At 46.5% G+C, this 25,081-nt stretch overlaps 1 protein-coding gene across 4 annotated transcripts in view; it reads left to right on the forward strand.

Moving 5' to 3' along the window:
* The window catches only part of LOC146809647 (uncharacterized), a 977,933-nt gene that overhangs the window by 42,960 nt on the left and 909,892 nt on the right, over nt 1-25,081 (forward strand). For all 4 annotated transcript variants that reach the window (XM_085616504.1, XM_085616506.1, XM_085616505.1 and 1 more), the window contains exon 2: nt 24,236-24,355. In XM_085616504.1, the coding sequence (XP_085472630.1) occupies nt 24,264-24,355 (92 nt within the window). In that variant the 5' untranslated portion in view covers nt 24,236-24,263. The remainder of the gene's footprint in view (nt 1-24,235; nt 24,356-25,081) is intronic.

The following is a 25,081-nucleotide window of genomic DNA, read 5'->3' on the forward strand; positions in this document are numbered from 1 at the left end:
CCAACAGCGTTATCCCGGCGCCATCACCGCCTCTATGCCAACTCCAGGCCAAGCTTTTTTCCGCCCGCCCACACAGCCGCTGCTGCCACAGCCACAACAGCCACAGCAGCCAGCTGTCACCGTCACCCGAGCCTGCCTGCCGCCAGAGGCTCTGCCCCCACGCACCACGCACCACGCACGGATCCCGGCTTTGGCTCCAGGCTCAATTCTCGCATCAGGTCGCGTGCCTTCGATACTGAAGACCTGTCTGTATGTTCTATACAACTGGTTTTACTTTTGAAAACTAGTGGTCACAGGGTCATGAAGGGAGTGTGCAAATTCCGGACTACTCCCAGGATTTAGCAATATTAGTCACGGTTTGTTTAAAGGTTTATTTTGTGCCAATAAATTATGCACAGAAGTGCAAACTATGGTTATTTTGGACAAATGGATGGAGGCTATTTGTTTCTACGGGGAGAGTGAGACCCAGAGCGGTTGGTCACCAGGGACGGGGTGCTTGCCAAGCTACTCTTATCTACTGTTCATTCACCACTTCACACACAAATTACCTGTCCCTCTCAATCTTACTTTCTATCTATCGTGCTGTTTTTCAGGGTTATCCCACATAATTTCCAGTTGTAAGAGCTTTGAAAGCCAGATCTTGCCTGCACAACAAACTGGAGATGTCTTCAAGTTGCTACAGAACCCCTTCTGTTTCCATGTGGCCGTGCTGACACCAATCCAGAGTGCCAGGCACATCAGATCTCCATTTCTTCGCCAGTCACTCCTGTGCCTTCGGGGTTCTTACACATTCCCTTCGCCCAAAGAAACACCAGATGCAAATTTTGCGTGGTCCTGCTTCACTGGTCTAGACTGACCCCCACCTGGAAACCCAATCTTATATTCCTTGTCTTTCACTCAATTGCTTTTAAAGCCAGTTGATCTTCAGCAGAGCAGTTCTATTAGTTCGCTGCAGTAACACGGTCCAGATGAAACAGCTGCATATAATTTTTGGGGAGTTTCAGGGTTTAGATGTTCCACCGCACACCCAAACTGGGACACCCCCTGCTCATCATTCAATGTCACTACTTTATCGGTTGCCGGTTGTGATGCTGTCAGATCAGACTCCAGGGCTGATGTGTGCATGGATTGGTCTCGCTCCTGGATCAGCAGCCACTCTCTCGGGTCAGTCGTCCATCATTCACTATTTCGGAAGGGGAGCCCTCGGGGACGAGGGGTACACCGGTGCACCTATGACAGACAGCTGCTCCCCCTCCGATCCTCACATGCAGCACAGGCACGTCCTTGCTCTTCCCACTTCATTAGGAGCTCCAACGTTCATTTCCCTTCAACCAGTGGCTTATCTTCAACACCTCAATGGAACAAGGGTGTCTTTCTGCCCTTATTCTAATACACCTTCCCCAGGCTGTCAGCTGTTCCAATAGGCTCTTCAGCAAACTGCATCACGGTAAATGTAGTATCTCTTTTACCCCGCCCCGTGAGCGCTATGGAGATAGTGAATATAGAAGGAGGGAGAGAGTAGGACCTCGTTACTGATAAATACTTTTAGTTAACTGATAATACTACCCCAAGTGGTTGTATTATCATTCTAGTAAGCTTTAGACATAAATCTTCTTAGTCATTGGACATGTTATCATATAAATTGGTTTGGCAACACAGCAAAGGGTTAACCCGTCTCGCTACTTGTATGTCTAGACGTCAAGAAGCCTATAAATGAAACCAGCACATCATCATGGCATCTATCTTACAAGTGCACTTTTCTAATATTCCTCGTCTGAATTTCTCAACAAGAAGACATTTATAATAATTTCTATTAATTTTTGTCAAAAGTATATTTTTTTAAATTCTGTGCATATGGCATTACTTACAATGGCTGAACTTTGCTTTTTACTCTGCTGTGAGCCTCAAAATAGTATATTACTTTGAATCATGCTAAGTAAGAAAGAAAATTAATTTTACATACTTCCTAGATGTATATACGATTGACATAAGCTGCGTCTTCATCACGCTCATCCCGTCTCGTATAGCCTGATTCTCACAATAATTGGAAACACTATAAGCCCCAAGATGGCTACTGCAGAGAGAGGAGTGGTGGGGTGGGGTGGGGAGGGGTGTTAATAGCAAGCAAAGATATTTCAGCGGTTATGGACACAGCGTTACTAATTTGGGTCCCCAAAAACTTAGAAAGTGTCGACCATCTTTAAATGGCCGTTCCATGCAATTGCCATTACTATTTGAACTTCAATGAAACCGTTATTCTTGATGCCTGTAAAACAAATCGCTCACTCAAGAGGCGTGGCAATGGACCATAACAAGCATTTGCAAAGCAATAGGACTCGCATTTACTCGAGACCTATTGCATAGCAAATGGGAGTGCGGGTGGTAGGAGTTTGAGAAGGCACGAACAACAGGAGTGGGGGCACGGGAGAGAAGGCATGGACAGTGGGAGGGAGGCACGGGAAGAAAATAGTGCTCACGAAACACAAAGTAAAGGGGCTAGTAACCATGGAAGGATACAAATGATGACACGGCCATCATAAGGAGAGACTAGAAGCCTATAAACCAATCAGAAGACAGCATTTAGAAAGGACAAACACACAAGCTGTTGGAGGGAGGACCACCGGGGAGTCGGGGGGACCACTCCGGGGCACCTTCCTACCGCAAGGTTATAGCCGAGCGCCGCTGAGAAGCCTCCTGGGAGAGGTCCTTCTCTTGGGGTCGTACTAGGCCCAGTAACACCCCCACACAGGACTCCGTATCAGTTGCTTATCTCGGTACTTTATCAATGGTAGCACATTCAATATATTTACAGTGGGATCGAGTGATCCAGAAAGAGTCTCAATGTCTTTGTAGGGACAGGGTAGCGGGACAGTCTTAGTACCAGCCTGGTACGGGGAGGCTCTGCGCCAGACCTTGCGTGCTGGTCTCCAAGCAGCTCGGACGTGGAGAGCCGAGACGGTGTCTGCAGGGCTCGGGAGGTAGTTCCGCTTGGGTCGAGCCGCGACACGGTCAGCAGGGCTCCGGTGGTAGGTCCGCTTTGGTCGAGCCGCGACGAGGTCAGCTGGGCTCTGAGGGTAAGTTCAACAAGGTCGGGCCGCGACAGCGTCAGCAGGGCCCCAAAGGTTCGTGAAGGTCTTTAAGCACGGTGGAGCCGCGACGTAGTCAGCAGGGCTCAGAGCGTGGTTCCAGGATGAGCCTTTCTCCGTAGGGTCAGCCGCGATCCGATCAGCAGGGCTCTTGACTCCGGGATACAACTGCTGTCTTGTTGCCGGGTCGCCCCAGATATAGGTCTGGAGCCCTTTGATGTCCGGACCCTTGCGTCCGGGGGGCGGAGAGGCCGGGTTGGGAGCGGCCAGACGCCCAGCAGGAGAGGCGCCAGGCCCCAGAGAGCTGGGGGCGAGCGCACCTAGGTGTGGGAGGACGGTTGGGGGTCCCATCGATACTGCCCTTCGCCGGGAGTGGGGAAGTGTTCACGTGGTATCCCCCTGGCCAGGGGTTGGCGCCTCGATGTCGGGCCTTTCTGGGACCGAGGCCGGTTGGAGCGGGGTCACGGAGGCGGTTGCGTAGAGTCACGTACAATCCAAAATGGAGGAGCCCCGAGGTGCAGGGGACCTCGTGCGGCTTAGCGAGGGGGAACAGGACCACGCCACGAGGCCGGCTCCAACACAAGCCAATGAAAAAGTGGGCGGGGGAGTGGGCAAGGCTTCCCTCACATAGGTAACTACTACAGATCAACCCTAGAGCAGCGCTTGCGCGCTGGCTCAGGGCTCGACCTAAAAACAGTCCAACATGTAACACATCAGGAACCAGGATGCCCTATATCACCTATCTTGACTGTGAACAGTCCTCTTTTCTTGTAGGGAGAAGGTATATGTAAGTAGAAATAAAGGAAATATGTAAATCACAATGGAAATAGCTAGAAAAACCTGAACAGTACATGAAAGAAGTCCAGACAACTGGCTCCCAAAGGCAACAAAGAAGGAGAAACGGTGAAGGAGAAAGACTCTGCATCCGAAGTATCCAAAGAAGAACGGAGATTCATAGAAATTGTATTAGGTTTAAGAAATTGTTGGAGTAGTAGTAACTGTAAGCGTGTGAAAGCAAAAGATAAATACTGTGTTGAGGTGGTATAATACTCGCCTCTGTGTCGTTATTCAAATTAAGGCTTTCCTTCATGAACTACTAGGAAAATCTACATTTTATGGCGAGACCGGAGGCTCCTATTATGCTTGTTTAAAACGTGACCAATCAGCCAATATCAGAAAGTCCTACAAACGAGAGCCCGCCCAGACGGCCTTTAATGCCTTGCTCCCCGGGAAGAGTGGGCACTAAAAATGGTGGTATCGAACTTCGCATTGGACATAACCTATTTAATCAAACGAGCAAGGGTAGGGGAAGAAGCTGGTTTGTAGGTTTTTCTGACAGAAATAATGAGTTGGGAGGCTAAGGACATTCTGAGATGGATCGCTCTTTGTTCATAAAACTAAAGGCAATTTCCCCACACACAGTTTGGATTGGTTCAGAGAATAGGATAAAAAAAGAGGAGTTTAATTTGTTTTTGTGCATTTTCATATGATGAGAAGTACACCATTAGGATTGGGATGGCAAGCGGAAACTGTAGGAGGCTGGCTTAGTATATAGTGTCCGCATATGGTGAGGCACTGTGCACTGAGTCCAGGCAACCCTTAGTGATAGTGTTTAAGTCTCTGAAAACCAGAGCTCTCAAGGGGTAGCTGTGGAGAGCAGCTAAGGCTTATCCAGGAGGCAGTGGTGTAACAAAACGCCATGGGGCCATCCTGGAAGATATGCTGACGGGGCCCCTCACACTGACATTAGTAGGGGCTGAGTGGCCCCCTTGTGTATGGGTAAGCCTGGGAGGCACCCTGCACCGCTTGCAGAGGCCTTTTTTACCCCCCTGCCAGGAGGGTGTAAAACAAGTGCATTTACCACCATAGTCAGTCATAAAGCTTTTCCCACAAAAAAGAACCACACCAGGTGAATATAAAAATACTTTATATTTATTAGTACACAGTAGACACTAACTTGGTATATCTCCTGCCCGCAGATATCAATTACACACAAGAAATAATTTAGAAATGGGTAAGTGGCATAGGCAAACACTTAGAGCCCAACTGGGGGGGGGGGTAAACCATATACTAAAATAGTGGGATGTGAGGTAAGTACCAAACTGGGACTACTACCCAAGGATGGAGGACCCCAGGGGAAACACGGACCCACCCAATGTCAGTAGCCAGGGATCCCAAGGCACCCGGGTGCAGAGTGGTTTCCCTGGGTCAAATGTCCATAGGATAACAGGGTAAGTCGCAGTTGGAATTTTACAGTTCTAAGACCCTTCTCAAAGGACCCCGATGGAACCCCTTGGCTCAAGGAAGGTTGGAGAGCCACCCCACCCATGGATGCCCCAGGAATCAGGATGCCTACCCCAGGGAGCCCAGGTGCATAGGGATGAAGTGGTGTTGGAACCGCCCTTAGACGCCAGTGTAGGTTAGTGGAAGTTCATTAGCTACAGCGTATCGTGAACCAGGTTGGTGGAACCAGAATGTGAAATCCAGATGATAAGAACCTGAAAGCAGAGGGGACAGAGTTCAAAGCACCCAGAGGTGACCAAGGGACACAGAAGCACAATGCCAGGCCTTGTCTTTGGTTTTTGCAGTAGGAAGATGAGAATGAAGCAGCACTGTGAAGCCCATTTGACGATGCAGGACCCCAGGATCCTTCTGTGAGCTGTCCCATGCTGGCCGTTAAGTGCAGAAAGGTTAGTTGCCGTCAGGACCACCAACAAGCCTTGGCGAATGCAAACAATGGATTGTAGGTGAAGATGATGTGTTACATACCAGCAAAGTCTGGGGGACTAACCCAGCAAGAGTAAGTCAGGGTCGGCACTCAGCACATAGGAGAACCAGCAGGAATCGATGGAGCCCCCTTGAGGACCCTCTGGCAGTAGGGACAAAGAGTCACAGGGAAACATCAGCAGCACACCGGAGATGAAGGTCCACGATGCAGAGGATGCGAGCAGGATGTTGTTCTTGGAGATATATGACGCTGGAGGCTTGGGCTTCTTGAAGCTTGAAGATCTTTTGTAAAGAAAACCATCAAGCCTTGGCAACGACAAACAGATGCGATGCACAGGGAGGCGGTTCACGTCAGCTGGAGACAGATTACAGTCACCCAACTTGCAGGAAGGACTGGTCAGGCCTTTGAAGAACAACCAAACCACCACCTGTGTTGCAGAGCCAGGCGATGTCCATGGGACAACAGGATCCACAAGCAGGTAGGCGTTATTAATATTATTAAAGATGTTTAGAGCACACAGCTACCCTAATGGGTTTTTTGGTGCATAGCAGGAGGAAAGGAAGAAGTGAGCAAAGTGAGCAGATTAGAAGAGTCAGGTCTTCAGGCCCTTGCGAAATGCAAGAAAAGACGTGCATTTGTAGTGATGTCTGCAGATTCAGGGAAGTAATTCCTTCACTTTAAGGGAGATTCCTTCTAGTTGGGATGCAGGCTGAGTCCTTGGTGAGGATGCACGGCCATGGAGTTGCAGAACTTGAAGCACAGGGACGAAGATCCAGCACAAATCTTCCCGCCTAAGCCGTGTCTTATTTTTTTTTTTTTTAAACATAGTTTATTGGTTTTTGCACAGTCACATATAAAACCTTGCACAATTCGTTTCACCATACTGTCTGCAAAATAAACGCACGCCTCCCCACCATTTATACAACCCCCTAAGGCAGGTTCGTAAAATTCCCTCCCGGACTATACAGCGCAGAAAACCAGCCGAAGCCATGTCTTATGTTTGGTCCTGGCTCAAAGAACAGCAGAGTTCCAGTGTCCACCAACAGAAGAGTCTTTGGATAGTCTCCAGACAACAGGCAGTCGGATCTTGAAGTTGTTGGCAGGACAAATCTAAGGACCTGCCCTCAGGGGAGCCCTTAAGTAACCCTAGAAAGGTGAAGCACCTCTTTTGTGGTGATCCGCTTTTCGGGGCCGGGGGGTCAGGACTTTCACTCGACTGGCCTAGCCAGTCAGATGCTCCCAAGGGCCAAGATTCAACATGGCCACCTGGAGGAGCTCTGGGCACCTCCCTAGGAAGGAGCTGGGTAGAGAATGGACATTTCCCTATCCTTTGTGTAGTTTCATGCAAGAGCGGCAGCCTATAGCTCCTGAAGTGGGCAAAACTGGTTTATGCAAAGAGGGTATCAAATGTGCCCTTCAATGCAGTCTGGTGGTGCTCAGAGGCCCCCCCCCACCTATTTCTAGAGGAGAGGTGATCACACAGGAAATCCTTTGTTCAGCTTCCCCTGCACAAGTTAAACTCATCAGCAGGGTGGCAGTACACTGTCTAGGGTCAGCAGCAGCCAGGCTGGCAGTGAGACCCTGTAAGGCTACACAGATAGGTATTTTGGGGGTCCGCTAAGGAGCCCCCACTACATGATATCATACAACTAACATTGGAATTGGTGTAGTTGCATGATTCCAACATGTTTTATACCAAACATGACCAGGTTCGGGACAGCCATTATGTAGTTGGACATCTCAACATACCTTATAATGGCTTCCTCTTCTCTTACAAAGCCCAGAAAATGGAGTCCGGGGTATGTAGGTGTTCCTCTCTCTGCTCATGCAAGGGTACCCACACACTTAGAATGAAGCACCCTGCCCTTGGACTGAAGGGCCTACCTTAGGGGTGACGTATGGGTTAAAAGTCCAGTGACCAGGATATAAGGGAAACCTTATATCCAGAGTGAAAGGTGCGAGCATCATTTCATGCAGGCTGCAATGGCAGATCTGCTGACACAGTTTGCATGGGCTCCCATGGGTGTCATCATACATGCTGCAGCCCATGGGAGACCTCTGGTGTACCAATGCTGTAGGTACCTCAGTACCATATACTAGGGATTTACAGTGGTACCCCAGTATGCCAATTGAGAGGTGTACAAAGTACTTACCATGGAATTTAGAGGAGAGAGCACTGCCACTGTGGTCCTGGTTAGTGGGATCCCAGTGAACTACAGTCTTTTCACTGACACCAGGCAAAAAGGTTGCCAGAAAAACTATCTTTCATACACAACCCCTCCCTCCCAAATGAAAGAAGATAAGACTAACCCTGCCCTGTTGGCGCTTCATTTTTTAAATGGAAATATCTGGAAAGTCCATCTGTGTAGGCATGGTTACTCCCGGGTCAGTGTTCCACTGAAAAGTCCATCCCCTGTAGGGAAATTGACCACCTCAAAAGTTTGGGTTTTTCACCCTTCATCCGTTTTAGCCATAGAGGGGCTTATGGTCTGTCTGAACAATTAAGTGAGTGCCAAACAGAGGTGACCTCAACATCTTCAAGGCACAGAAAACAGCAAAGGTCTCCATTACAATAGCTGACCAACGTTTCTCTCTTTGGGTCACCATTCTGATGATAAAAGCTACTGCTTGATCCTGGCCCTCTTCATTTAATTGTGATAAGACTACTCCTATTCCTATCTCCAAGGCATCTGTCTGGTCAATACATTGTTTGGAGTAGTCAGGACACTGCAGAATGAGTGCTGAGCACATGGCCTTTTTCAGGGCATGACAACTAACTGTCCAATTCACCTTCTTACCCATCATCTTACAGGTGAGGTAATTAAGCAAAGTCACAATGGACCCATACCCCTTAACAAATCTTCTGTAGCACTCAGTCAGGTCCAGAAAAGCTCTGACCTGAGTCAGGGTAGTGGGAACAACCCAATCCACAATGTTTTGGATTTTGCTCTCCAATGGTTGAACCTGTCCTCCACCTACCAGGTGGCCCAAGTACACAACCTTACTCTGCCCTATCTGGCATTTATTGGCCTTGAAAGTGAGGCCTGCCTTCTGCAGAGCCTCAAGTACATTACCAGGTGATCCTGCCAGGTGGCGATATAGACAGCTATATCATCAAGATATGCTGCACTAAAATCTTCCAGATCTGACAGAGCTTGATTCACCAACCTCTGCAATGTGTCAGGTGTATTCTTCAAACCAAAGGGCATTACAGTAAACTGGAAGTGCCCTCCAGGGGTTGAAAATGCTGTCTTAGGTTTTGTAGCATCTGTGAGCCTGATCTGTCAATAGCCTGCAGTTAGGTCAAAAGAGCTGAGATACTATCAACTCATCTGCCCTGGGGATAGGATGGGCATTTGTCTTAGTGCATGCAATGTGCCATATCGACTAAGATATAGACCATTCCTGCTTTCCCGCTGTACTGATAACACTTATGGCTGATAACCGCCAACACAGGCACCCTTGCACAACACAATAAAAGGTCAAGATCTATTTAAAATACTAGAGTTAATAAAATGACAACAAAATAACAAAACTCCAATCAGTAAAACAGGAGTTATAAGTTTTAGAATTTTAACTAAAAATAGCATCAAAAGGTGCAAAGTCACAAGATCAGGCTGACCATGCTGCAGGGTGGACCTAATATAGGAATAGTCTTGTTCTGCTAGATGTTTTACCTTCTGCCTTCAATGTGAGGATGGTGCAGCGCAGATTTGCATGGCTCTGTGTTGCTCTGCATTGCTCTGCATTGAAGTCGGTGAACATTTCAGTAGGGAGCTGCACAGCTCTGTGGGGCTCTGTATTTGTCCCGATTCGCTCCCTGCACTCTCGTGCCCACCACCAGAGGGGTGCATAGTGTGAATTTCCTGTGTTCTAATAAGCTTCCAGATACTCCCCTGCATGCATATCCTGACTTCCATCCTTTTAGTCACTATTTGGGAATTGACATCCATTTCCAATTCATGCCAGGTTTTGTAAAAGCCAGCCTGCTCATGCTTGAAGCCAGCCTGCTAATGTTTGATACGCTGTTACCTAGAATTCCCAGCTCACTGCTTTATCTCCACCCCTTCAGGCCAAGGATAGGTGGAGAAATTCAGCTCACCTGTAGCTGGCTGCTGCTAGCCTGCTCACACCTGATGCATGTGATTACTGTGAGCTTTTGTAAGCCCCAGCTCCCTTCGGGCCAAGGTTGGTAATTGTAGCTGTGAGACAGAGCCTTGTTTCCTGAGATTTTGATATTTCTTGAATCCTGAGCTATAGTTAATCCTTGTTCCTTGATTCCCGAGCTACAGCTATTCATTGTGCCTGATTCCTGAGCTATAGCTATTCCTTGTGCCTGAATTAGCACTGCCTGCAGTGCTACCTTGTTTCCTGAGTTCCTCAGCTATAGTTATTCTTTGTTCCTGTTCCTGATCTTCAGCTATTTCTTGTTACTGATTTGCACTGCTGCTGATAACCTAGTGAAGAGAAGACACAACCAGGTGAGTTGGGAACAACTTTATTCCGTCTGGCGTCCTCCAGCTCCCGGCAGCAACTGATGCTACCACCGCACACTACATTCCAGGACAGAACCCCCACGAGCCCACACGAGCTCACACCCACACATTCTAAGCTAATCCCAACAAACCCCCCTTCCTTCACACCAACAAAAGAAACGGGGAATGAGAACAAAATACAACAGCAATTAACAATGTAAGCAGAACGCATAATGTACAGAATAACACAATAGAAAGTGCATAAGACTAAAACAAGGCACATCACATCATATAAGAAAAAAAACCTCTAGAACATTTTGTAATCTTGAAATATGGAAGGAGGAGATCTCAATCTGGTAGAGGCACCCGTCGCAGGAACACAGCCAGAATGAACATTCTCCCTCCCATGAAAACTAGCAGGCACAACCACAGGGGAGGAATGAACACCGAATCTCTTGTTGACATAACCAACCTTGGATTCAGGTACCACGGAAACAGCACTCTTATTTCATACTTTCCCATTCTCTAGCACCACCACATGATCCCTCACTGCAGACAGTCTTTTAGGTACCGAAAAGCGAGACTCGCCTTTGCGAATAAGACCGGGCTTCTTGACTCTGACCCAATCACCCACCTTAACAGACAAAGCACCATGAATTCCAGACTTAGTATCATACTTAGTCTGAACGACAGCTCTGACATCCACCACATCCAACAACTTCTTCTTGTCAACCTCTCTCCTGGACATCAATTCCTTGTTTAACTTCGTACCAGCAACTCTACCTCTAAGTAAAGTGAAAGGATCCATGCCGGTGCTAAGCTGAGGCGTAGTCCTCACAGCCCATAACATGTCGGTAATAGCTTGCCGCCAATGCAAGCCATTGACCAAGGCCAGCTGTAAATGTTCCTTGATGACACGGTTGAAGCGCTCAACTAAACCATTGCTGCGGGGATGATAAAGGGAAGTAAGAATATGTTTTACATCAATGTCCTTGAAAAAGTCTTGCATCTCCTTGGAAACAAGCTGAGTTCCATTGTCCGACACCAATTCTTCAGGAAAACCCTCCATGAGGAATACATCTTCAAAAAAATTAATGACATTCAAAGAGTTCACATTATTCATGAATCTGACCTCAGGCCATTTTGACATGTAGTCAATAAGAACCGAAGCATACTTGGGAGAACTCCCAATGAGCCCAAAAGGACCGGCAATATCAAAAGCCAATTTGCACCATGGTGAGTTTTTCACTGCCACAAGATTAACTGTAGAAGGATGGGTCACCTGAGACTTGTCACTTACAACACAGATACAGCAGTCACGAGTATAATGTTCAACATCTCTGTCTAAGCCAGGCCACCAAAAATCCTCCCTGACTCTGCGTTTCATGGCACGAATTCCTGGATGACCTTCATGAGCCAAATCCAAAATCCTCTTGCGTAAGGACACAGGAACCACCAACAATCCCCCTCTCCTTAATACCCCATCTTCCACACATAAGTCCTCACTAATCGTTTTATAAGGAATCAACTCAGAGGGACAATCTTTGTTGTTGGGCCACACACCAGCTAAAAAGCCAATAACCATTTTAACCTCTGCATCACTAGATGTGTCTTCTAGCCATTCTTATTAAGAAAGTGCGTCGCCTACAGTGCTCCCCAAAGAGCACACCGCACACCGTGCGCAAACTGGTTGAATCTGGTGAAAGCAGCTTGTAAAATTGATTGATTGCACTGCGGGACACCACCATGTCAGGATTATAGGGATCTAGTATGATGTTAAGGGCACCCTGCTCATCCCACCCCAACAAATTTGCACCATCCTTTACCACATACAAAGTCCCCATAGCCAGATCCATACCAAAGGCAAGATTTGCTAGAAACTTTCCTAGAACTTCAACTCTTTTACCCTACAAGCGAATATTTTGATATTGGATTATTGCAATTGAACGCTATCCAACCCTTGGAAATCCTTCGTAATGATGAGAGTGAAAGGAGAATCAGCTAGAAAACCAATGCACTTCCCATTGACACTAATCTTGCATGCAGGAGATTTCCTTTTGTGAGACCCTCCCAAGGATGATATTTCAACAACACCTTCAGCATGAGACGATGAAGGAGACAACATCAACATATCATAATTCTCCTCATCAGAATCAATTAAGTCTTCTGCAATGGTCTTCACCATCTGTGCAGGACTTTTCGTAATCATAACAACTTTACACATTTGAGAATAATGACCTTTTTTCCCACATTTGAAACAAGTTTGGTTTAAGGCAAGACAAATCTTGGCATTCCTTAAGTGTGATTTTCTCCCACAACGGGAGCATATGGCTTCCCCTTGCTCAATTTTGGGTTTGGAGTAATGTGTAGTGGGACGCACATTATTAGTGTTGGATCCCTTCAACGGTTTGGAGTTGGGTTTAACATTCAAAAATTTAACTTCACCAGGTGAAATAGTACTACACATTCCCTTTACGCAAAATTGAGAGTGTTCAATACTCCTCGCCAAAGAAGGGGCAGTTTTTAAATCAGGATCATCAGAGGAAAATAACTTCTCTTGATTTTTTTTTTGTTACATGTCCTTTCAATTAACTGATCACAAATGATTTCATCACCAAACTCCCTGTAGTTGCAGGTAACCAATAAAGTTCTGAGAGCAGCTGCAAAGTCATCAATGGACAAACCAGGAATCTGAGCGTGTTGTAAAAACTTGTGACGCTCAGGAATAACATTTCTTTTGGGAATAAATCTTTTGTCTAAAGGTTTGACAATAGAAGCGTAGTCATCACCAATGAGTGACTTGCCATCATCACCACCCCTTACATGAGTGCTTACTAACTACAAAGGTAATGTTTTTAAAATATTCCTACCCTCAGAACCTAAGTTGTAAATTAATTAATAAATTAATAAAGCTTTCTTCGTTTTAGAAGTAAAAGTATCTCCATCAATGGCCTCCAAAAAAGCATTAAATGTATCTTTCCACTGCTGCCATTGTAGAGGTGGAGTACCAGCAGACTGCAAGAAGGGCGGCGGTGCCGAAACACGATTCATGGCCAAGCGTGGGTGAGTTGATGCCCAACACCTACTGCATCAAATGAGTCCTTAAGGCACAAATTTGGTTAAAACAACACACAAAATAAACTGACAATGCTACAATGCAATTCGTGACTAAACGACGAAACGAACCAAATATTACCAAATGGTGTGCGCATCACCGAGTGCACAAACAAATTATTGGTAAACAGTGTAGCGAAGAATGTAGTCCAAGGATGTGCACATCACCGAATGCACAAGTTAAACAGCGTACATCGGGTGTGCGTATCACCAAAACGCACAGATTGAGCACTAGGAAGGAAGAAAACGGTGTGCGCATCACCAGATGCACAGCGTTTAAAGACTCACGACTAGTGGCGGGAATAATGATGGGTATCCAGGCAACAGGGACAGCTAGCACAGACAACTCCACGAGGGCAACCAACCGTCAAAGAAACAACTGGCGTGCGGAGACTATCCATGGGATCGCTTAAAGCCCCAAAACAACACATGGAGTTCACAGGATATGATGCTCAGTGCACTGCACCAACTGGAACACAAAACAAGGCAGGAAGAAGAGAGTTTCCAGACAGCTGAAGCAGGCAGGAAGTATGCGTGCTGTACGACTGGCGAAATCGAAGCGAAACAGGAAACAACGTGGCGCAGCTTTCAAGCACACCAAAGGTGTGGAAACTGAAGGCACCAGACCAACTTGTCGCCACTGAAGAGAAGACATAACCAGGTAAGTTGGGAACAACTTTATTCCGTCTGGCGTCCTCCAGCTCCCGGCAGCAACTGACGCTACCACTGCACACTACATTCCAGGACAGAACCCTAATGAGCCCACACGAGCTCCCACCCACACATTCCAAGCTAATGCCAACACCTAGGTGGTGTTTATTATTCACTGTGACTATTGTCTTTAAGTTACATTTATAACATCACCATAGTTATCAGCCCCACAGACCCTGCCTTTGCATGCATATCCTATCTGTGGTTATTTGCAGTCAGTATCTGTAACAGAAATTGTGGGTGAGGAGCTTACTGAGCTTCAGTTTTACTGTGTAGCGCTCCCGAGTGCTTTACTCCACATTCCATTTATTGGTAATGTTGTTGTGTGTGTATATATATGTATATATGTCTGCACATCCATCCTGGGTGCAGTTATTCTGAATGCTAAATTGCCTCTTGAGTGCCCATCCTTTGAGTATTAGCCATCATGTTCACTTGTACAGGCTTCCCCTTTGGATCCCTTTTTCTCCTCTGACTCCCTGTGTGATCCTGGGCAGTGCTGTGCTCCTCTTTCTGTGTATGTTTTCTATCCAGTTTCCAGTCCTTGCCCAAGTCCCTGACTGTGTCCCAGACAGTCCCTGACAGTATTACTATATCCAGTGAAGGCTTCAATGAGGAGCTGCGTCGTGTTGCTCTGCAGGGGTCTGCATTGCTCTGTGTTGTGCTATGTTGGATCCGGTAAGGCTCCCAGTCGGGAACTGCACATTGCAGCTCCGCAGGGCTGAATATTGCTCAGCATCAGTTCCAGTGAAGGCTTGAGTTATGAGCTATGCAGCTCTGTGGGGCTCTGCATCGGATTCGATGAAACCTTCGGTTAGGCAGGGAGATCTGCTCTCTGATTCTAACCAATGCTCCAACACCTTTAAAACAGCACTTGAAGGTTAGATCTTACTTCTACAATGGCCAGCAGCAGGGACCATGTCAGGTTCAGCTGAGTATGGTCAGCTGGGATGCAGGACAAGTCTCTGGAACTTATTGTATCCCTGTAGTTTACAGAGGCGGTAAGCCCACTGACCCATGGAATCATTTCCGGGGTCCTGGGTTCAAGGCAAGCAGGTCCGATCTTTCTTCAGGCTTCAGGCAGCAGGGCAGTCCTTCTTCTGAGTCTTCACAGAGGTAGGAGTTTTCTAACTTCAGGTTCTGGGTAGGCCATGTTTATGTCCAGTGTCAGCCTATAAAGGGGGATACTCCTTTGTCTAACTCTAAAACTGGCGCTGACAAGTTCTTCCCTTTCCCCTGCGTTTGGCTCCAGCCTGGCTAGTGAAACAAAGGGCAGGCAGGCCCAGGAGTGAGCTGCATCTGTCAGTGACAAGGTTGGCTTTTTCTGAAGTTAGGAAGGTCTGGGTACAGACCCAGGATACCCTTTGAAGTGCATTCAGAGCAGGAGCACAACTCCTCACCAGCAATTCGCTCAGGAAGATCTCAGCTCTTTACACCCCGGCATTTTGTATACACATCAAACCACAGGACCGCCATTAACAGTCAAGTTACCCTGGACACTGGCAGAAAGGCACATTTGGCTTAGGTAGGAAAATTTCCAAAATAGTAATTTAAAACCCGACTTGCCCATTAGGCTGGATTTCAAACTCCTTTTCCAATGATTCCTTAAATAATTTTTCTAGCAAGTCTCAAATGGAAATTATGCATTATAAAGTGTTATAATATAACCCCATGTTTTTCTGCTGTGAGAGAACCAGCATTGCCACAGTGAAAAATGACTTTCGAGATTTTTCACTGCTAGGACTTGCAAAAGTCTGGCACACATGCCCTACCTTTTAAATAACGTACAGCAGTTCCCTATAGCCATTTAGGGCCTACCTTAGGGGTGACTTACACATATTTCAAATGAGGGTTTGAGTCTGGCAAAAGGTTTAAACTGCCAGGTCAAAGTGGTAGATTCCAACTGCATACCCAAGCTGCAGTGACAGGCCTGGAGACATGTTTTACAGTGCTTCTTTAGCAGATGGCACAATGAGTGCTGCAGCTCATTCATTGGTACATTTAAGTAAATTAAATGTACCAATTGGGTATACCAATTATGTCGTGTGGAAGGGAGAGCACAAACACTTTACCACTAGTTAGCAGAGGTAAAGTGCACATAGTCATAATCCCAACAAAAATGATCAGCAAAAGAAGGCCAAAATCTGTGGTGACCCTGCCTTACCACGACCCTCCTAGCCAAAAGTAAAGGGAGACTAATCAATAACTGGATGGGCTTTCCTGTTCAGGCAATAGAACACGTCAATAGTCCCTTCTGAATCTAACTGTACCCCTCTACCACTACCCTCCTGTGTCATTGCACTGGCAAATGGGGAAGCCCTCTCATCATCTGCAGACCCCATCTGTGATTCACCCCAGTAGGCAGAGAGTAATACCATGTCCAAGAGGTGATGTTGCCCTTTCCACCCCTTGAATCGGACGTCTGTCCCCAACCCCGGGAAAGCCCATAAAGACAGCAACCAACATAGGACACCGATAGCTGTCAGCATCAAGGGCCAGGCCCCTGGCCATACCCTGCCAGGTGCAGCCTCCCAGCTGGGGCCCTGGGCAGGCCTTTCTTCCAGCCTTGGAGCTGTCAAAGAATCCCCTACTAGCTCGAGAGGCATCTCTTTCCTCCTATGTTTCTCAAAGTGCAGGGGCAAGAGTTCCGGGTGATAAACACCCTAAATTCAATTCTCCTTTCCGTCACCTCAGGGGTGGTATCCTGAGTCTGGCCTCTCAGACTAGGGTCTATACCCTGTGGCTGACCATGTGCCTGGCATGGACTTCTGGACTTCTGGTTGGAACCACCATGCCCTCACGGGAGGCACCCTCTGTCTTGCAGGAGTCTGCCTGGGGTAGGTCTCCTATGTCTGTGACAGCACAGGTAGTGCCTTCAGGTCAGAAGGGTCAGTTGTGGAGTCCTTTTCTCTCAGGGTGGGTAACACCAGATCTACTGGCCCTCCCACTTTGGATTTCCTCCACCTTCTACCACTTGATCCCCGTCTGGGCCTCCGTATTTTACATTTGGGAGTAATACCCCCAGAAGAATGAGATTTGGGGTCTCCCTGGTAGAACTCTCCATCCAACTCTTCTATCATTTTCCAGGATGCAGTCAATGGGAATCTGGTGTCTGAAAATGACCCTCCTCTGGACCATTTCACCATCCCCCTGTACCCGAGGGACCAGAGCCGTAGGGCGGATAAAGTCCTGCCCGTATGCCTGGGTTGCTCTGCAGACCTCCCTTGGCAGATACTGCTCTGTGGAAACGAGCCTTTCCACCACCATTGTCTGACTGGCACAGGCATCCCTTGTGAGAGTGAGAGAGACCCTTATTCACTGTGATCTGATGGAAGTGATGACTCCCACTCTCATGGATCAACAGCTTACCATCTGGGTCCACCTCTCAACTAAGGAGAACTAGGGCATGCTGTGCCATATACACCTGGGGATTACCTGCCCCAAGGCCACATTGACCACCCCTGAGAAGTGTCCACCTGTATGTGGCTTCCCGTTGTAGACAGGGTCCCTCTGCTTGGTCTTCCAGCTCTTCAGGGATTAGGCTGTGGGAGGACACACTACTCCTGGCCAGGGACCTAACTACTCTGGGGCCTCCTCTCTCCTTTGACTCTGAGACTGTGACCTGGATATTCTCACCCTTCCTCCATTTCATCCCCTCCTTATAAATCATCATCATCCTTTTGATCATGTGAGATAGACTGCAACACGCAAACCTCTTTCCTCTAGTAGAACCTTCTGCTGCTTCAGCCCCCTCTCCTTTCACAACTTTTTCGGCTCTGACATAGGGAAGCATCCAATGTTGATGAGATCTCCTTCCATTACTGCAACAAATAACAGGTGCACAGTATGAGGTAGAAACTGAATTTGGGAAAAGAAAAAAATGGCCAATTAAAAATAAGATGAATTTCAAATCAAAAGTAAATTGTGATGCCAGATTATAAAGGAATTTTTGTTTTACAGAAATCACTGCATGGCACTACACAAACACAAGTACTGGATCCCACTGCTCACCACCAATGTAATGAAAGGGAGTATACGTTGAGGAGAGTGAGAATCCACATCAAATAAGAATCACAATCCTTGTCAGGGTGAACCACAAAAGTACGGAAATAAACCCGTGCTTGACCCTTTGGTTGCTTAGCTCAAAAGCAGGCTTACCTTAGAGGCAATGTTCAAACTATTTATGCAGCACTCAAACTGTAATAAAATGAACACGGAACAGAAAAAAACGCCAAGCCTATTTAGAAAAATGGAGTAAATGTTAATAAATAATATGACAACAAAACAATGAAAATCCAATCAGTAGAACAGAAGTTACGTTTTTAAAGTTTTAGGTAAAAATTGCGTAAAAAACACTTAGTGCCAACTGCGAGTATATGGTTGCACAGTACTGATACAAAATCAAATGTTCAGGCCAACCCACATGGAGCATGGGCATGATCCTCCTGATAGACCTTTTACCTTCTTTCTTCGATATGAGGATGGTGCAGCACAGCTCTGCAGGGCTCAGCGTCTGATCTGGTGAAGCCTTCGGTTAGAACTGGCACAACTCTGTGGGGTTCTGTTTCTGATCCAGTGAAACCTGAAACCTTCAGTCAGTCAGGGAGAAGAGCACTCGGATTCCAGCTAAGGGTTGAGGACCTTGAGGACAGCACCTGAGGACTAGTACTCACTCTCACAGAGGCCAGCATAGGGGACCACTTCTGGTACATTTGGGTCTGCTTAGTTAGGAAGCAGGAAGGGCCTCTGCGACGGGAAACAACTATTACAACGCAGTCATTACAACGCACTACCGTTACAATGCAGTCATTACGACGCAACATCCTTTACGTCGCATGCCATTACAACACAACCATTACAACACATTATAAGGTAAGTAATGGTAAACAGTAATTTTTACTCCTACACTATCCAACACTTACCCTACTGTTGCACTCACTGGAGTGGGAATAGTAATTTGTACCCCCACACTATCCATCACTTACCTTACTTTTGCACTCACTGGACTGGGAATAGTAATGTTTACCCCTACACTATCCAACACTTACCCTACTGTTGCACTCACTGGAGTGGGAATAGTAATTTTTACCCCTACACTATCCAACACTTATACTATTGTTTCCCTAAAAGAATTATGCGTTGTAATGATATGCGTTGTAATGGAATGCGTTGTAAGGGTAGGTTCTAAAAATGCGTTGTACTGGCATGCATTGTGATATCATGCGTTGTAATGGAGTTTGCGTTGTATCGTGTCCTATTCCTCTAGGACCAGTTATATCCCTGTAGTTCACACAGGAGATCAGCCAACTGACCCTTTTATTCAATTCTGGGGTCTTGGGCTCAGGGAAAGCATGTTTACTCTTCCTCCAGGCTTTACACAGCAGGGCAGTCCTTCTGAGTCTTCACAGCAGCAGAAGTGTTCTGATTGCACGTTCTGGGGATGCCACTTGTTGGACTTGGCATCGGTGCAGGGTTATCCCCAAAACGAGTTGCGTTAATCCTCCTGTTTTCTGAACAATATTTTGATGGGCTTTAGGACTCTGCACATTTCACCACTGCTAGCCAATGCTAAAGTGCTCTCTCTACTAAACATGGTAAAGCTGGCTTCCACCTGATTGGCATATTTAATTTACTTATAAGTCAACAGTAAAGCCATAGACTGGTAAATTAGATGCTACTAGTGGGCCTGCTGCACTTATTGTCCCCCCACTCTAATAATCCTTTAAAACATGTCTCAGACCGGCCATTGCGGCAAAAAAACACCCTTAGCAAGCCTAAATCTCCCTTTTTATTATAAATAAGTTGCCCCTAAAGTAGGCCCTAAACATCCCCAGGGCAGTGATTAAAAAGTTGGACATGTACTACATGTCCTGGTAGTGAAAAACTCACAAATTTGTTTTCACTACTGTCAGACCTACCTCTCCCACAGGCTAATACTGGGTTACCCTATTACATGTAATAAGTGATAACTTTTGATTGGGAGCAGGTAGGAAAGCCATGTTTGTTGTCTGAGGAATTATAATTTAAAACCGTCTTTAATGTTAAAGTCAGATTTTTAGTCACAATTCAGGAAATTGCACTTTTAGAAAGTTGCCATTTTCTTGTCCTAGACATGTGGTACCTGCCGCCTTTTCCTGGGTCACATGACTAGATGTAGTTGGTAGTTGGTATTTTGTATATTCCTTCCAGACTGCATCACAATAGAGGGTCTGGATGTTGGCAGGATGGCCATCCTGATTTAATGAGGGAAGAAGATGCCACCTACCACACTTGCACGCTAAAGGCACTGGCCCAGGTCGCATGTAAAGGACCTCACACTAGTCTATTGTGCTTCCAGACAGATAGGGACCAGGGCAGGATGGATGGAGTTTCCAGATACATCTATATGGTGAAATCCCAGAAGCTTCTCCCACTTCAAAGTGGGCACTAGGCATAAAAAGGGGGCTCTCAGACTCACTTTTCAGTACACTCTTGGACTTGTGGATACTACCAAAGAAGGATGCCTGCTGCCCAGCTGCTTGAGGCCTGCCCTGCTTGCTGAGAAGGAAGACTGGACCTGTACCCATAATCCCAGGCTGAAGTGACTCCAAGTGCAGCTGACTGACCGCCAGTTCCCTGCTATATGGACATAATAAGCTCCAGAGCCGTCCCTGCAACTGTCCAACTGACCTGCTGCAACTGCACTTGCCTGGAATGCAATAGGACCTGCCTGAGCCCTGCTGGCCTCTGCTGGAGTGAGATTCTTCAAGGTCCTGGACACTTGGGGGCTTATTTATGAGCCCTTGCGACACTTTCGCACCACCGGTGCCTCACATTTTGTGATGCACCGGCAGCGTATAAAATGCGCCACGTTGCGCCCTATTTACTAAGTGACACATCTAGTCAGATTCATCACTTTGTAAACACCTGCGCCTCATTATACCTGCACCAAGTATAATGTATGCAGGGTGGGCATTACCCTGCAAAAAGCCTCATATAAGTGGCAGATTGAAATCTTTAAACTTTCAGTGCGCCACTTCTAGGACGCTACTGCGTCAATATCTTATGCCTACCTCATGACAGGCGTAAGACTGACGCAGGCATTTTCCCATAGGCATGCCCCATGTGAAAGGAACATTGCTGGAGTTGCATCACGCTTCCGACACAACTCCAGCAATGCGTCAGTTTTGCACTGACTGATACGTCAGTAATACTGACGTATCTGTCATTCCTTGTGAAATGATGCATCATACAGTAAATATGATGCATCTATGGTGTCGCAAGGAGAGGGCACTGAGAAGTGTTGCATCGCTGTGTTGTCGCAGCGATGTGACACTTCTCATAAATAAGGCCCTTGGTGTGACATCAGTTGAATTCCTCATTGAAGAAAAGGAGAAATCCTGAACTTTTGGGCTCTTTGCGGCTGTGAATGGGCCCATTGACTACATGATCTTGCCGCTCGCACTGACCACCAACCTGAAGCTCTGGTGAACCTGGCTCTTCACACTACAGTGACCACTAGAGATGACCTGTAATGTGAGATCTGCACTTCGAGCTACAACATCGACAAACTGCGGTGACCGCCTGCGCGAATCTCCAGCAATGACTGTCCACTATGCCTGACAGGATCTTCGCACTACAGCAATGACTGTCCGCAATGCCCCGCCTGCTCTTCATGTTACAACGATGACCATCCACAACTATATCCCTGCTCCTCGCAGCTTCATCCACTGCAAATGGAACTCTTTGTGTTGGACTTTAGAAGGTAACATTTTTTGCGGAACTAACCTGGTCCCTGTGTCCGGCCCACATTCCATCTGGGTTAGCCTGAACTTGTGACTTTTACCTGGTCTCGTATGACCAGATAATCACGAGTGGCGCATTGTGCCTTTAGACACTATACTCTAAAAGACGATTTATCCAAATCAGAAACTATATGAAATCCAGGATGATGTATTGTATTAGAATATTACCAGACTTTTACGATTATCTTATTGATTAATTGTTTTAAAACTTTTATCTTAGTTATCTTGATTACTCAATGTTTAGCATGCTGTTGTAAATGTTTTTTTTTAAACCAAACAATAAAGAGTTACTACCGGCTAGACACTATACTTACCTTAAATCTTTAAACTTGCATAGCTCCGGATTACATTTTTGTTGTTTTTGTGTCAAATCATGTATTCAATTTTACTTGTGTTTTCTAAATTGTTGTGGGATTTGTCTTGTGTTGTGTTTTCTCACTTTATTACGATTTAAGTGATGCATACATTCTTTCATCATTGCCTTTAAGTTAAGCCTAGCTGCTTTTGTTCCAACCTACCAGATGGTTATGTACATGTTAATTTAGTGAATTTTTGTGGCTATCCCTGACAAGGCTTGCGGCTTTTGCTTAAGTAGGGCTTCACCCCTTCCTGAAACAGCCCAATTTCTCACATCATTTGCATGCCCAGTGCAAGCCTGTGGGTGGGAGCACCCATGTGTCTAACTCTCAACCTGGTTCTGGTCAGTTCTTCCCTTTCCCCTGGGTTTAGCTCCTGTCTGGCTAGCAAAGGGCAGGCAAGCTCAGGTGTGCTTTGCATCTGCGTGTCGGAAACGGGGTAGGCTTCTTTGCAAGTCAGAAAGAGCTAGGTACATCCCCAAGGCTTCCCTTTGAAGTGCAGTCAGGACAGGGTCTATCTCCTCCACAGCCACCCTGTCAGGAAGACCCCCTACCCTCCACAGTTAGCTCTTGCCACTCACCTAACGTCCAGGCCTTCTGTAGGGGTGACATTTGTCCTCCAAGTCCCCTCAGGAAGAACTCTCAGTGAGTGTCTTATTAGTAGAAAGTGCTGTCAGCTGTTGCCAAGGGGAAAGGGGGCTGCAGGTATGAACGAGAGAGTTGACTGTCTCAGTGACTTTTGTCTCCTAAACCTTGCTGGGTCTCTTCTTTTGAGCTAACGTTAATGCTCTCACTTTTTCAAGAGTATTTTTAGGGTCTGATTATGAGTTTGGCGGTCCGACTGCCCAAACACCGCAGCGGCTAGTAGACAGCAGCGCTGGCGGGCTTCTGACCGCCATGTTATGAACTGACTGTGGGGCCGCGGTGTGACTGCAACGGTCTTCTGGCGGTGGGAAATGGTTTACCATATCTATCTATACCTGTGTGTATATTCCAACTGCACATGTGTCGAATGTACACATATGCATGATACATGTGGAAAAATACCAACTACCCATTACATGAGTCTGGCCCACATGTGGCCAGTCCAGGCAATGGCTTATGCTACAAATGGGCCTACCTGTATTTCACCGCAAACAGGATCGTATCCTTTGGGGCGAAGATGCTACTGTGAAGGGAGGACCTAGAGAAAGGGATCCACATCGAACTCTGATGGGTAGAACAGGAGAGGGCTGAGTATGCACCCCAAATCCTTTGTTTCCTCTGACTAGAAGCCGGCGGTCCCACCCCCGCGATCGGCTCATCGGTAAGCCAACTTGTCATATGGTTGGTGGTGAAGCGCCTCTGTACCGCCCTATGACAGCTGTTTTTCCCCAACCTGGACTGTCTGCCGTGTGCTAGGGGTGTCGGCCGTTCAGCCACGGTCTTTGCAATAGCAATCCACCCATCTTGTAATATGGCGGTTGGACCGCCAAGCTCGTGGTGGAAGGATCACGGGTATAATGCCTCACAAACTCGTAATAAGGCCCTAAGTGTGATTTTCAGGTTTTGTGGGAATCAGAATACAATAAACAAGCCTTAAGTCAAACAGTTAATGCCAATTTTGTACAATCATTTCAATCTTACACTTGCTTTACTTGCAGAGAAATACACCTAAAACACCATCTTAAAAAATCATGCGTAGAGTCTTTGATGACATTTCTTTTCCTGTTATTGTCACAGTAAATTCTTTGCGGTCTTGAAGTCGGTTACAAGAGTTTTACAGAGAAGTTCTTCTTAGGAGTCTTACAGAAATATTTTGTCTTATGCCTTTAGAGAAAACAAAGTCTCGAAAGTTCTTTAGATAACACAATGGTAGTCTCTGTCTACCCAAGTTTGTTTGCTCCAATTACTGTCAAGTTCTTAGATCGTGCACCAACCTTATAATCTTTGTAAAGTTCAGTCAAGTTCTTCTAACACTTGTTTCTTGCTTTTGTTTCAGGGAATAGTCAAGATCACTTTCTCCAGGCATGGCGAACGAGGTCAAGGAATCGTTGAGAAGATTGTCTCAAGGTGTGGCCAATGGGATCAAAGATGGTGATGAGAGCGAATCTCTCCTAAGGTAAGTTTCTTCAAGCATTTACTTTTTGCTGTGTCAGAGGTGAGCAGAGGAGCACAAACTGGACATCCAGCCCTTGCAAGGGAATCAATACCAATTAAGGCTCTCATGACTATTTATACCCACCTAGCCAATATTGCTGCCAGATAACATGATTCTCACAAGTCTTGCGAGAACACTCGTGGAAGGATTCCAAATTAAAAAACAGGGTTTATCTCATAATAACTGAACCCAGGGCAACGCTGAAAACAAACCTCTTCCACAATCTATACTCCCATGTGTGAATGCCTTAATTAAACAGAAGGACAATCAAGGAAGCTCGTAGCTTAAGTGGAAAAATACTTTGGGTACACATGACTGAACAGTACCTCATGCAGCAAAGCACATCGCACTTGAGGTAGATGAGGCAGATCTAATATTCACACCCAGGCCCTTGTCCAGTGTCTTGGAGAAAAACACATCACACCACAGAAAATCCATCAACAATCAGGTGACCGTGGACACTGGCATAAAGGCACATTTGACTTAGACAGGAAAATCACAACTTTCTGAAAGTAAGAACTAGGTGATGGATGGAATGCTTGAATTCATCTCAACCACTGAAATCGCTGGGGCCCCATCCCAGTCCATCAGTTTTCGCCCAGCATGCCACCTCAGTTTAGGCCCAGCTATTTGCAAATCAGTCTTGACCCTGCTCCAATGGAAACATTCCAGCCTGAACTCCCAAGC

Source organism: Triturus cristatus, chromosome 7, assembly GCF_964204655.1.
Source record: "Triturus cristatus chromosome 7, aTriCri1.1, whole genome shotgun sequence".
Classification (NCBI taxonomy): domain Eukaryota; kingdom Metazoa; phylum Chordata; class Amphibia; order Caudata; family Salamandridae; genus Triturus; species Triturus cristatus.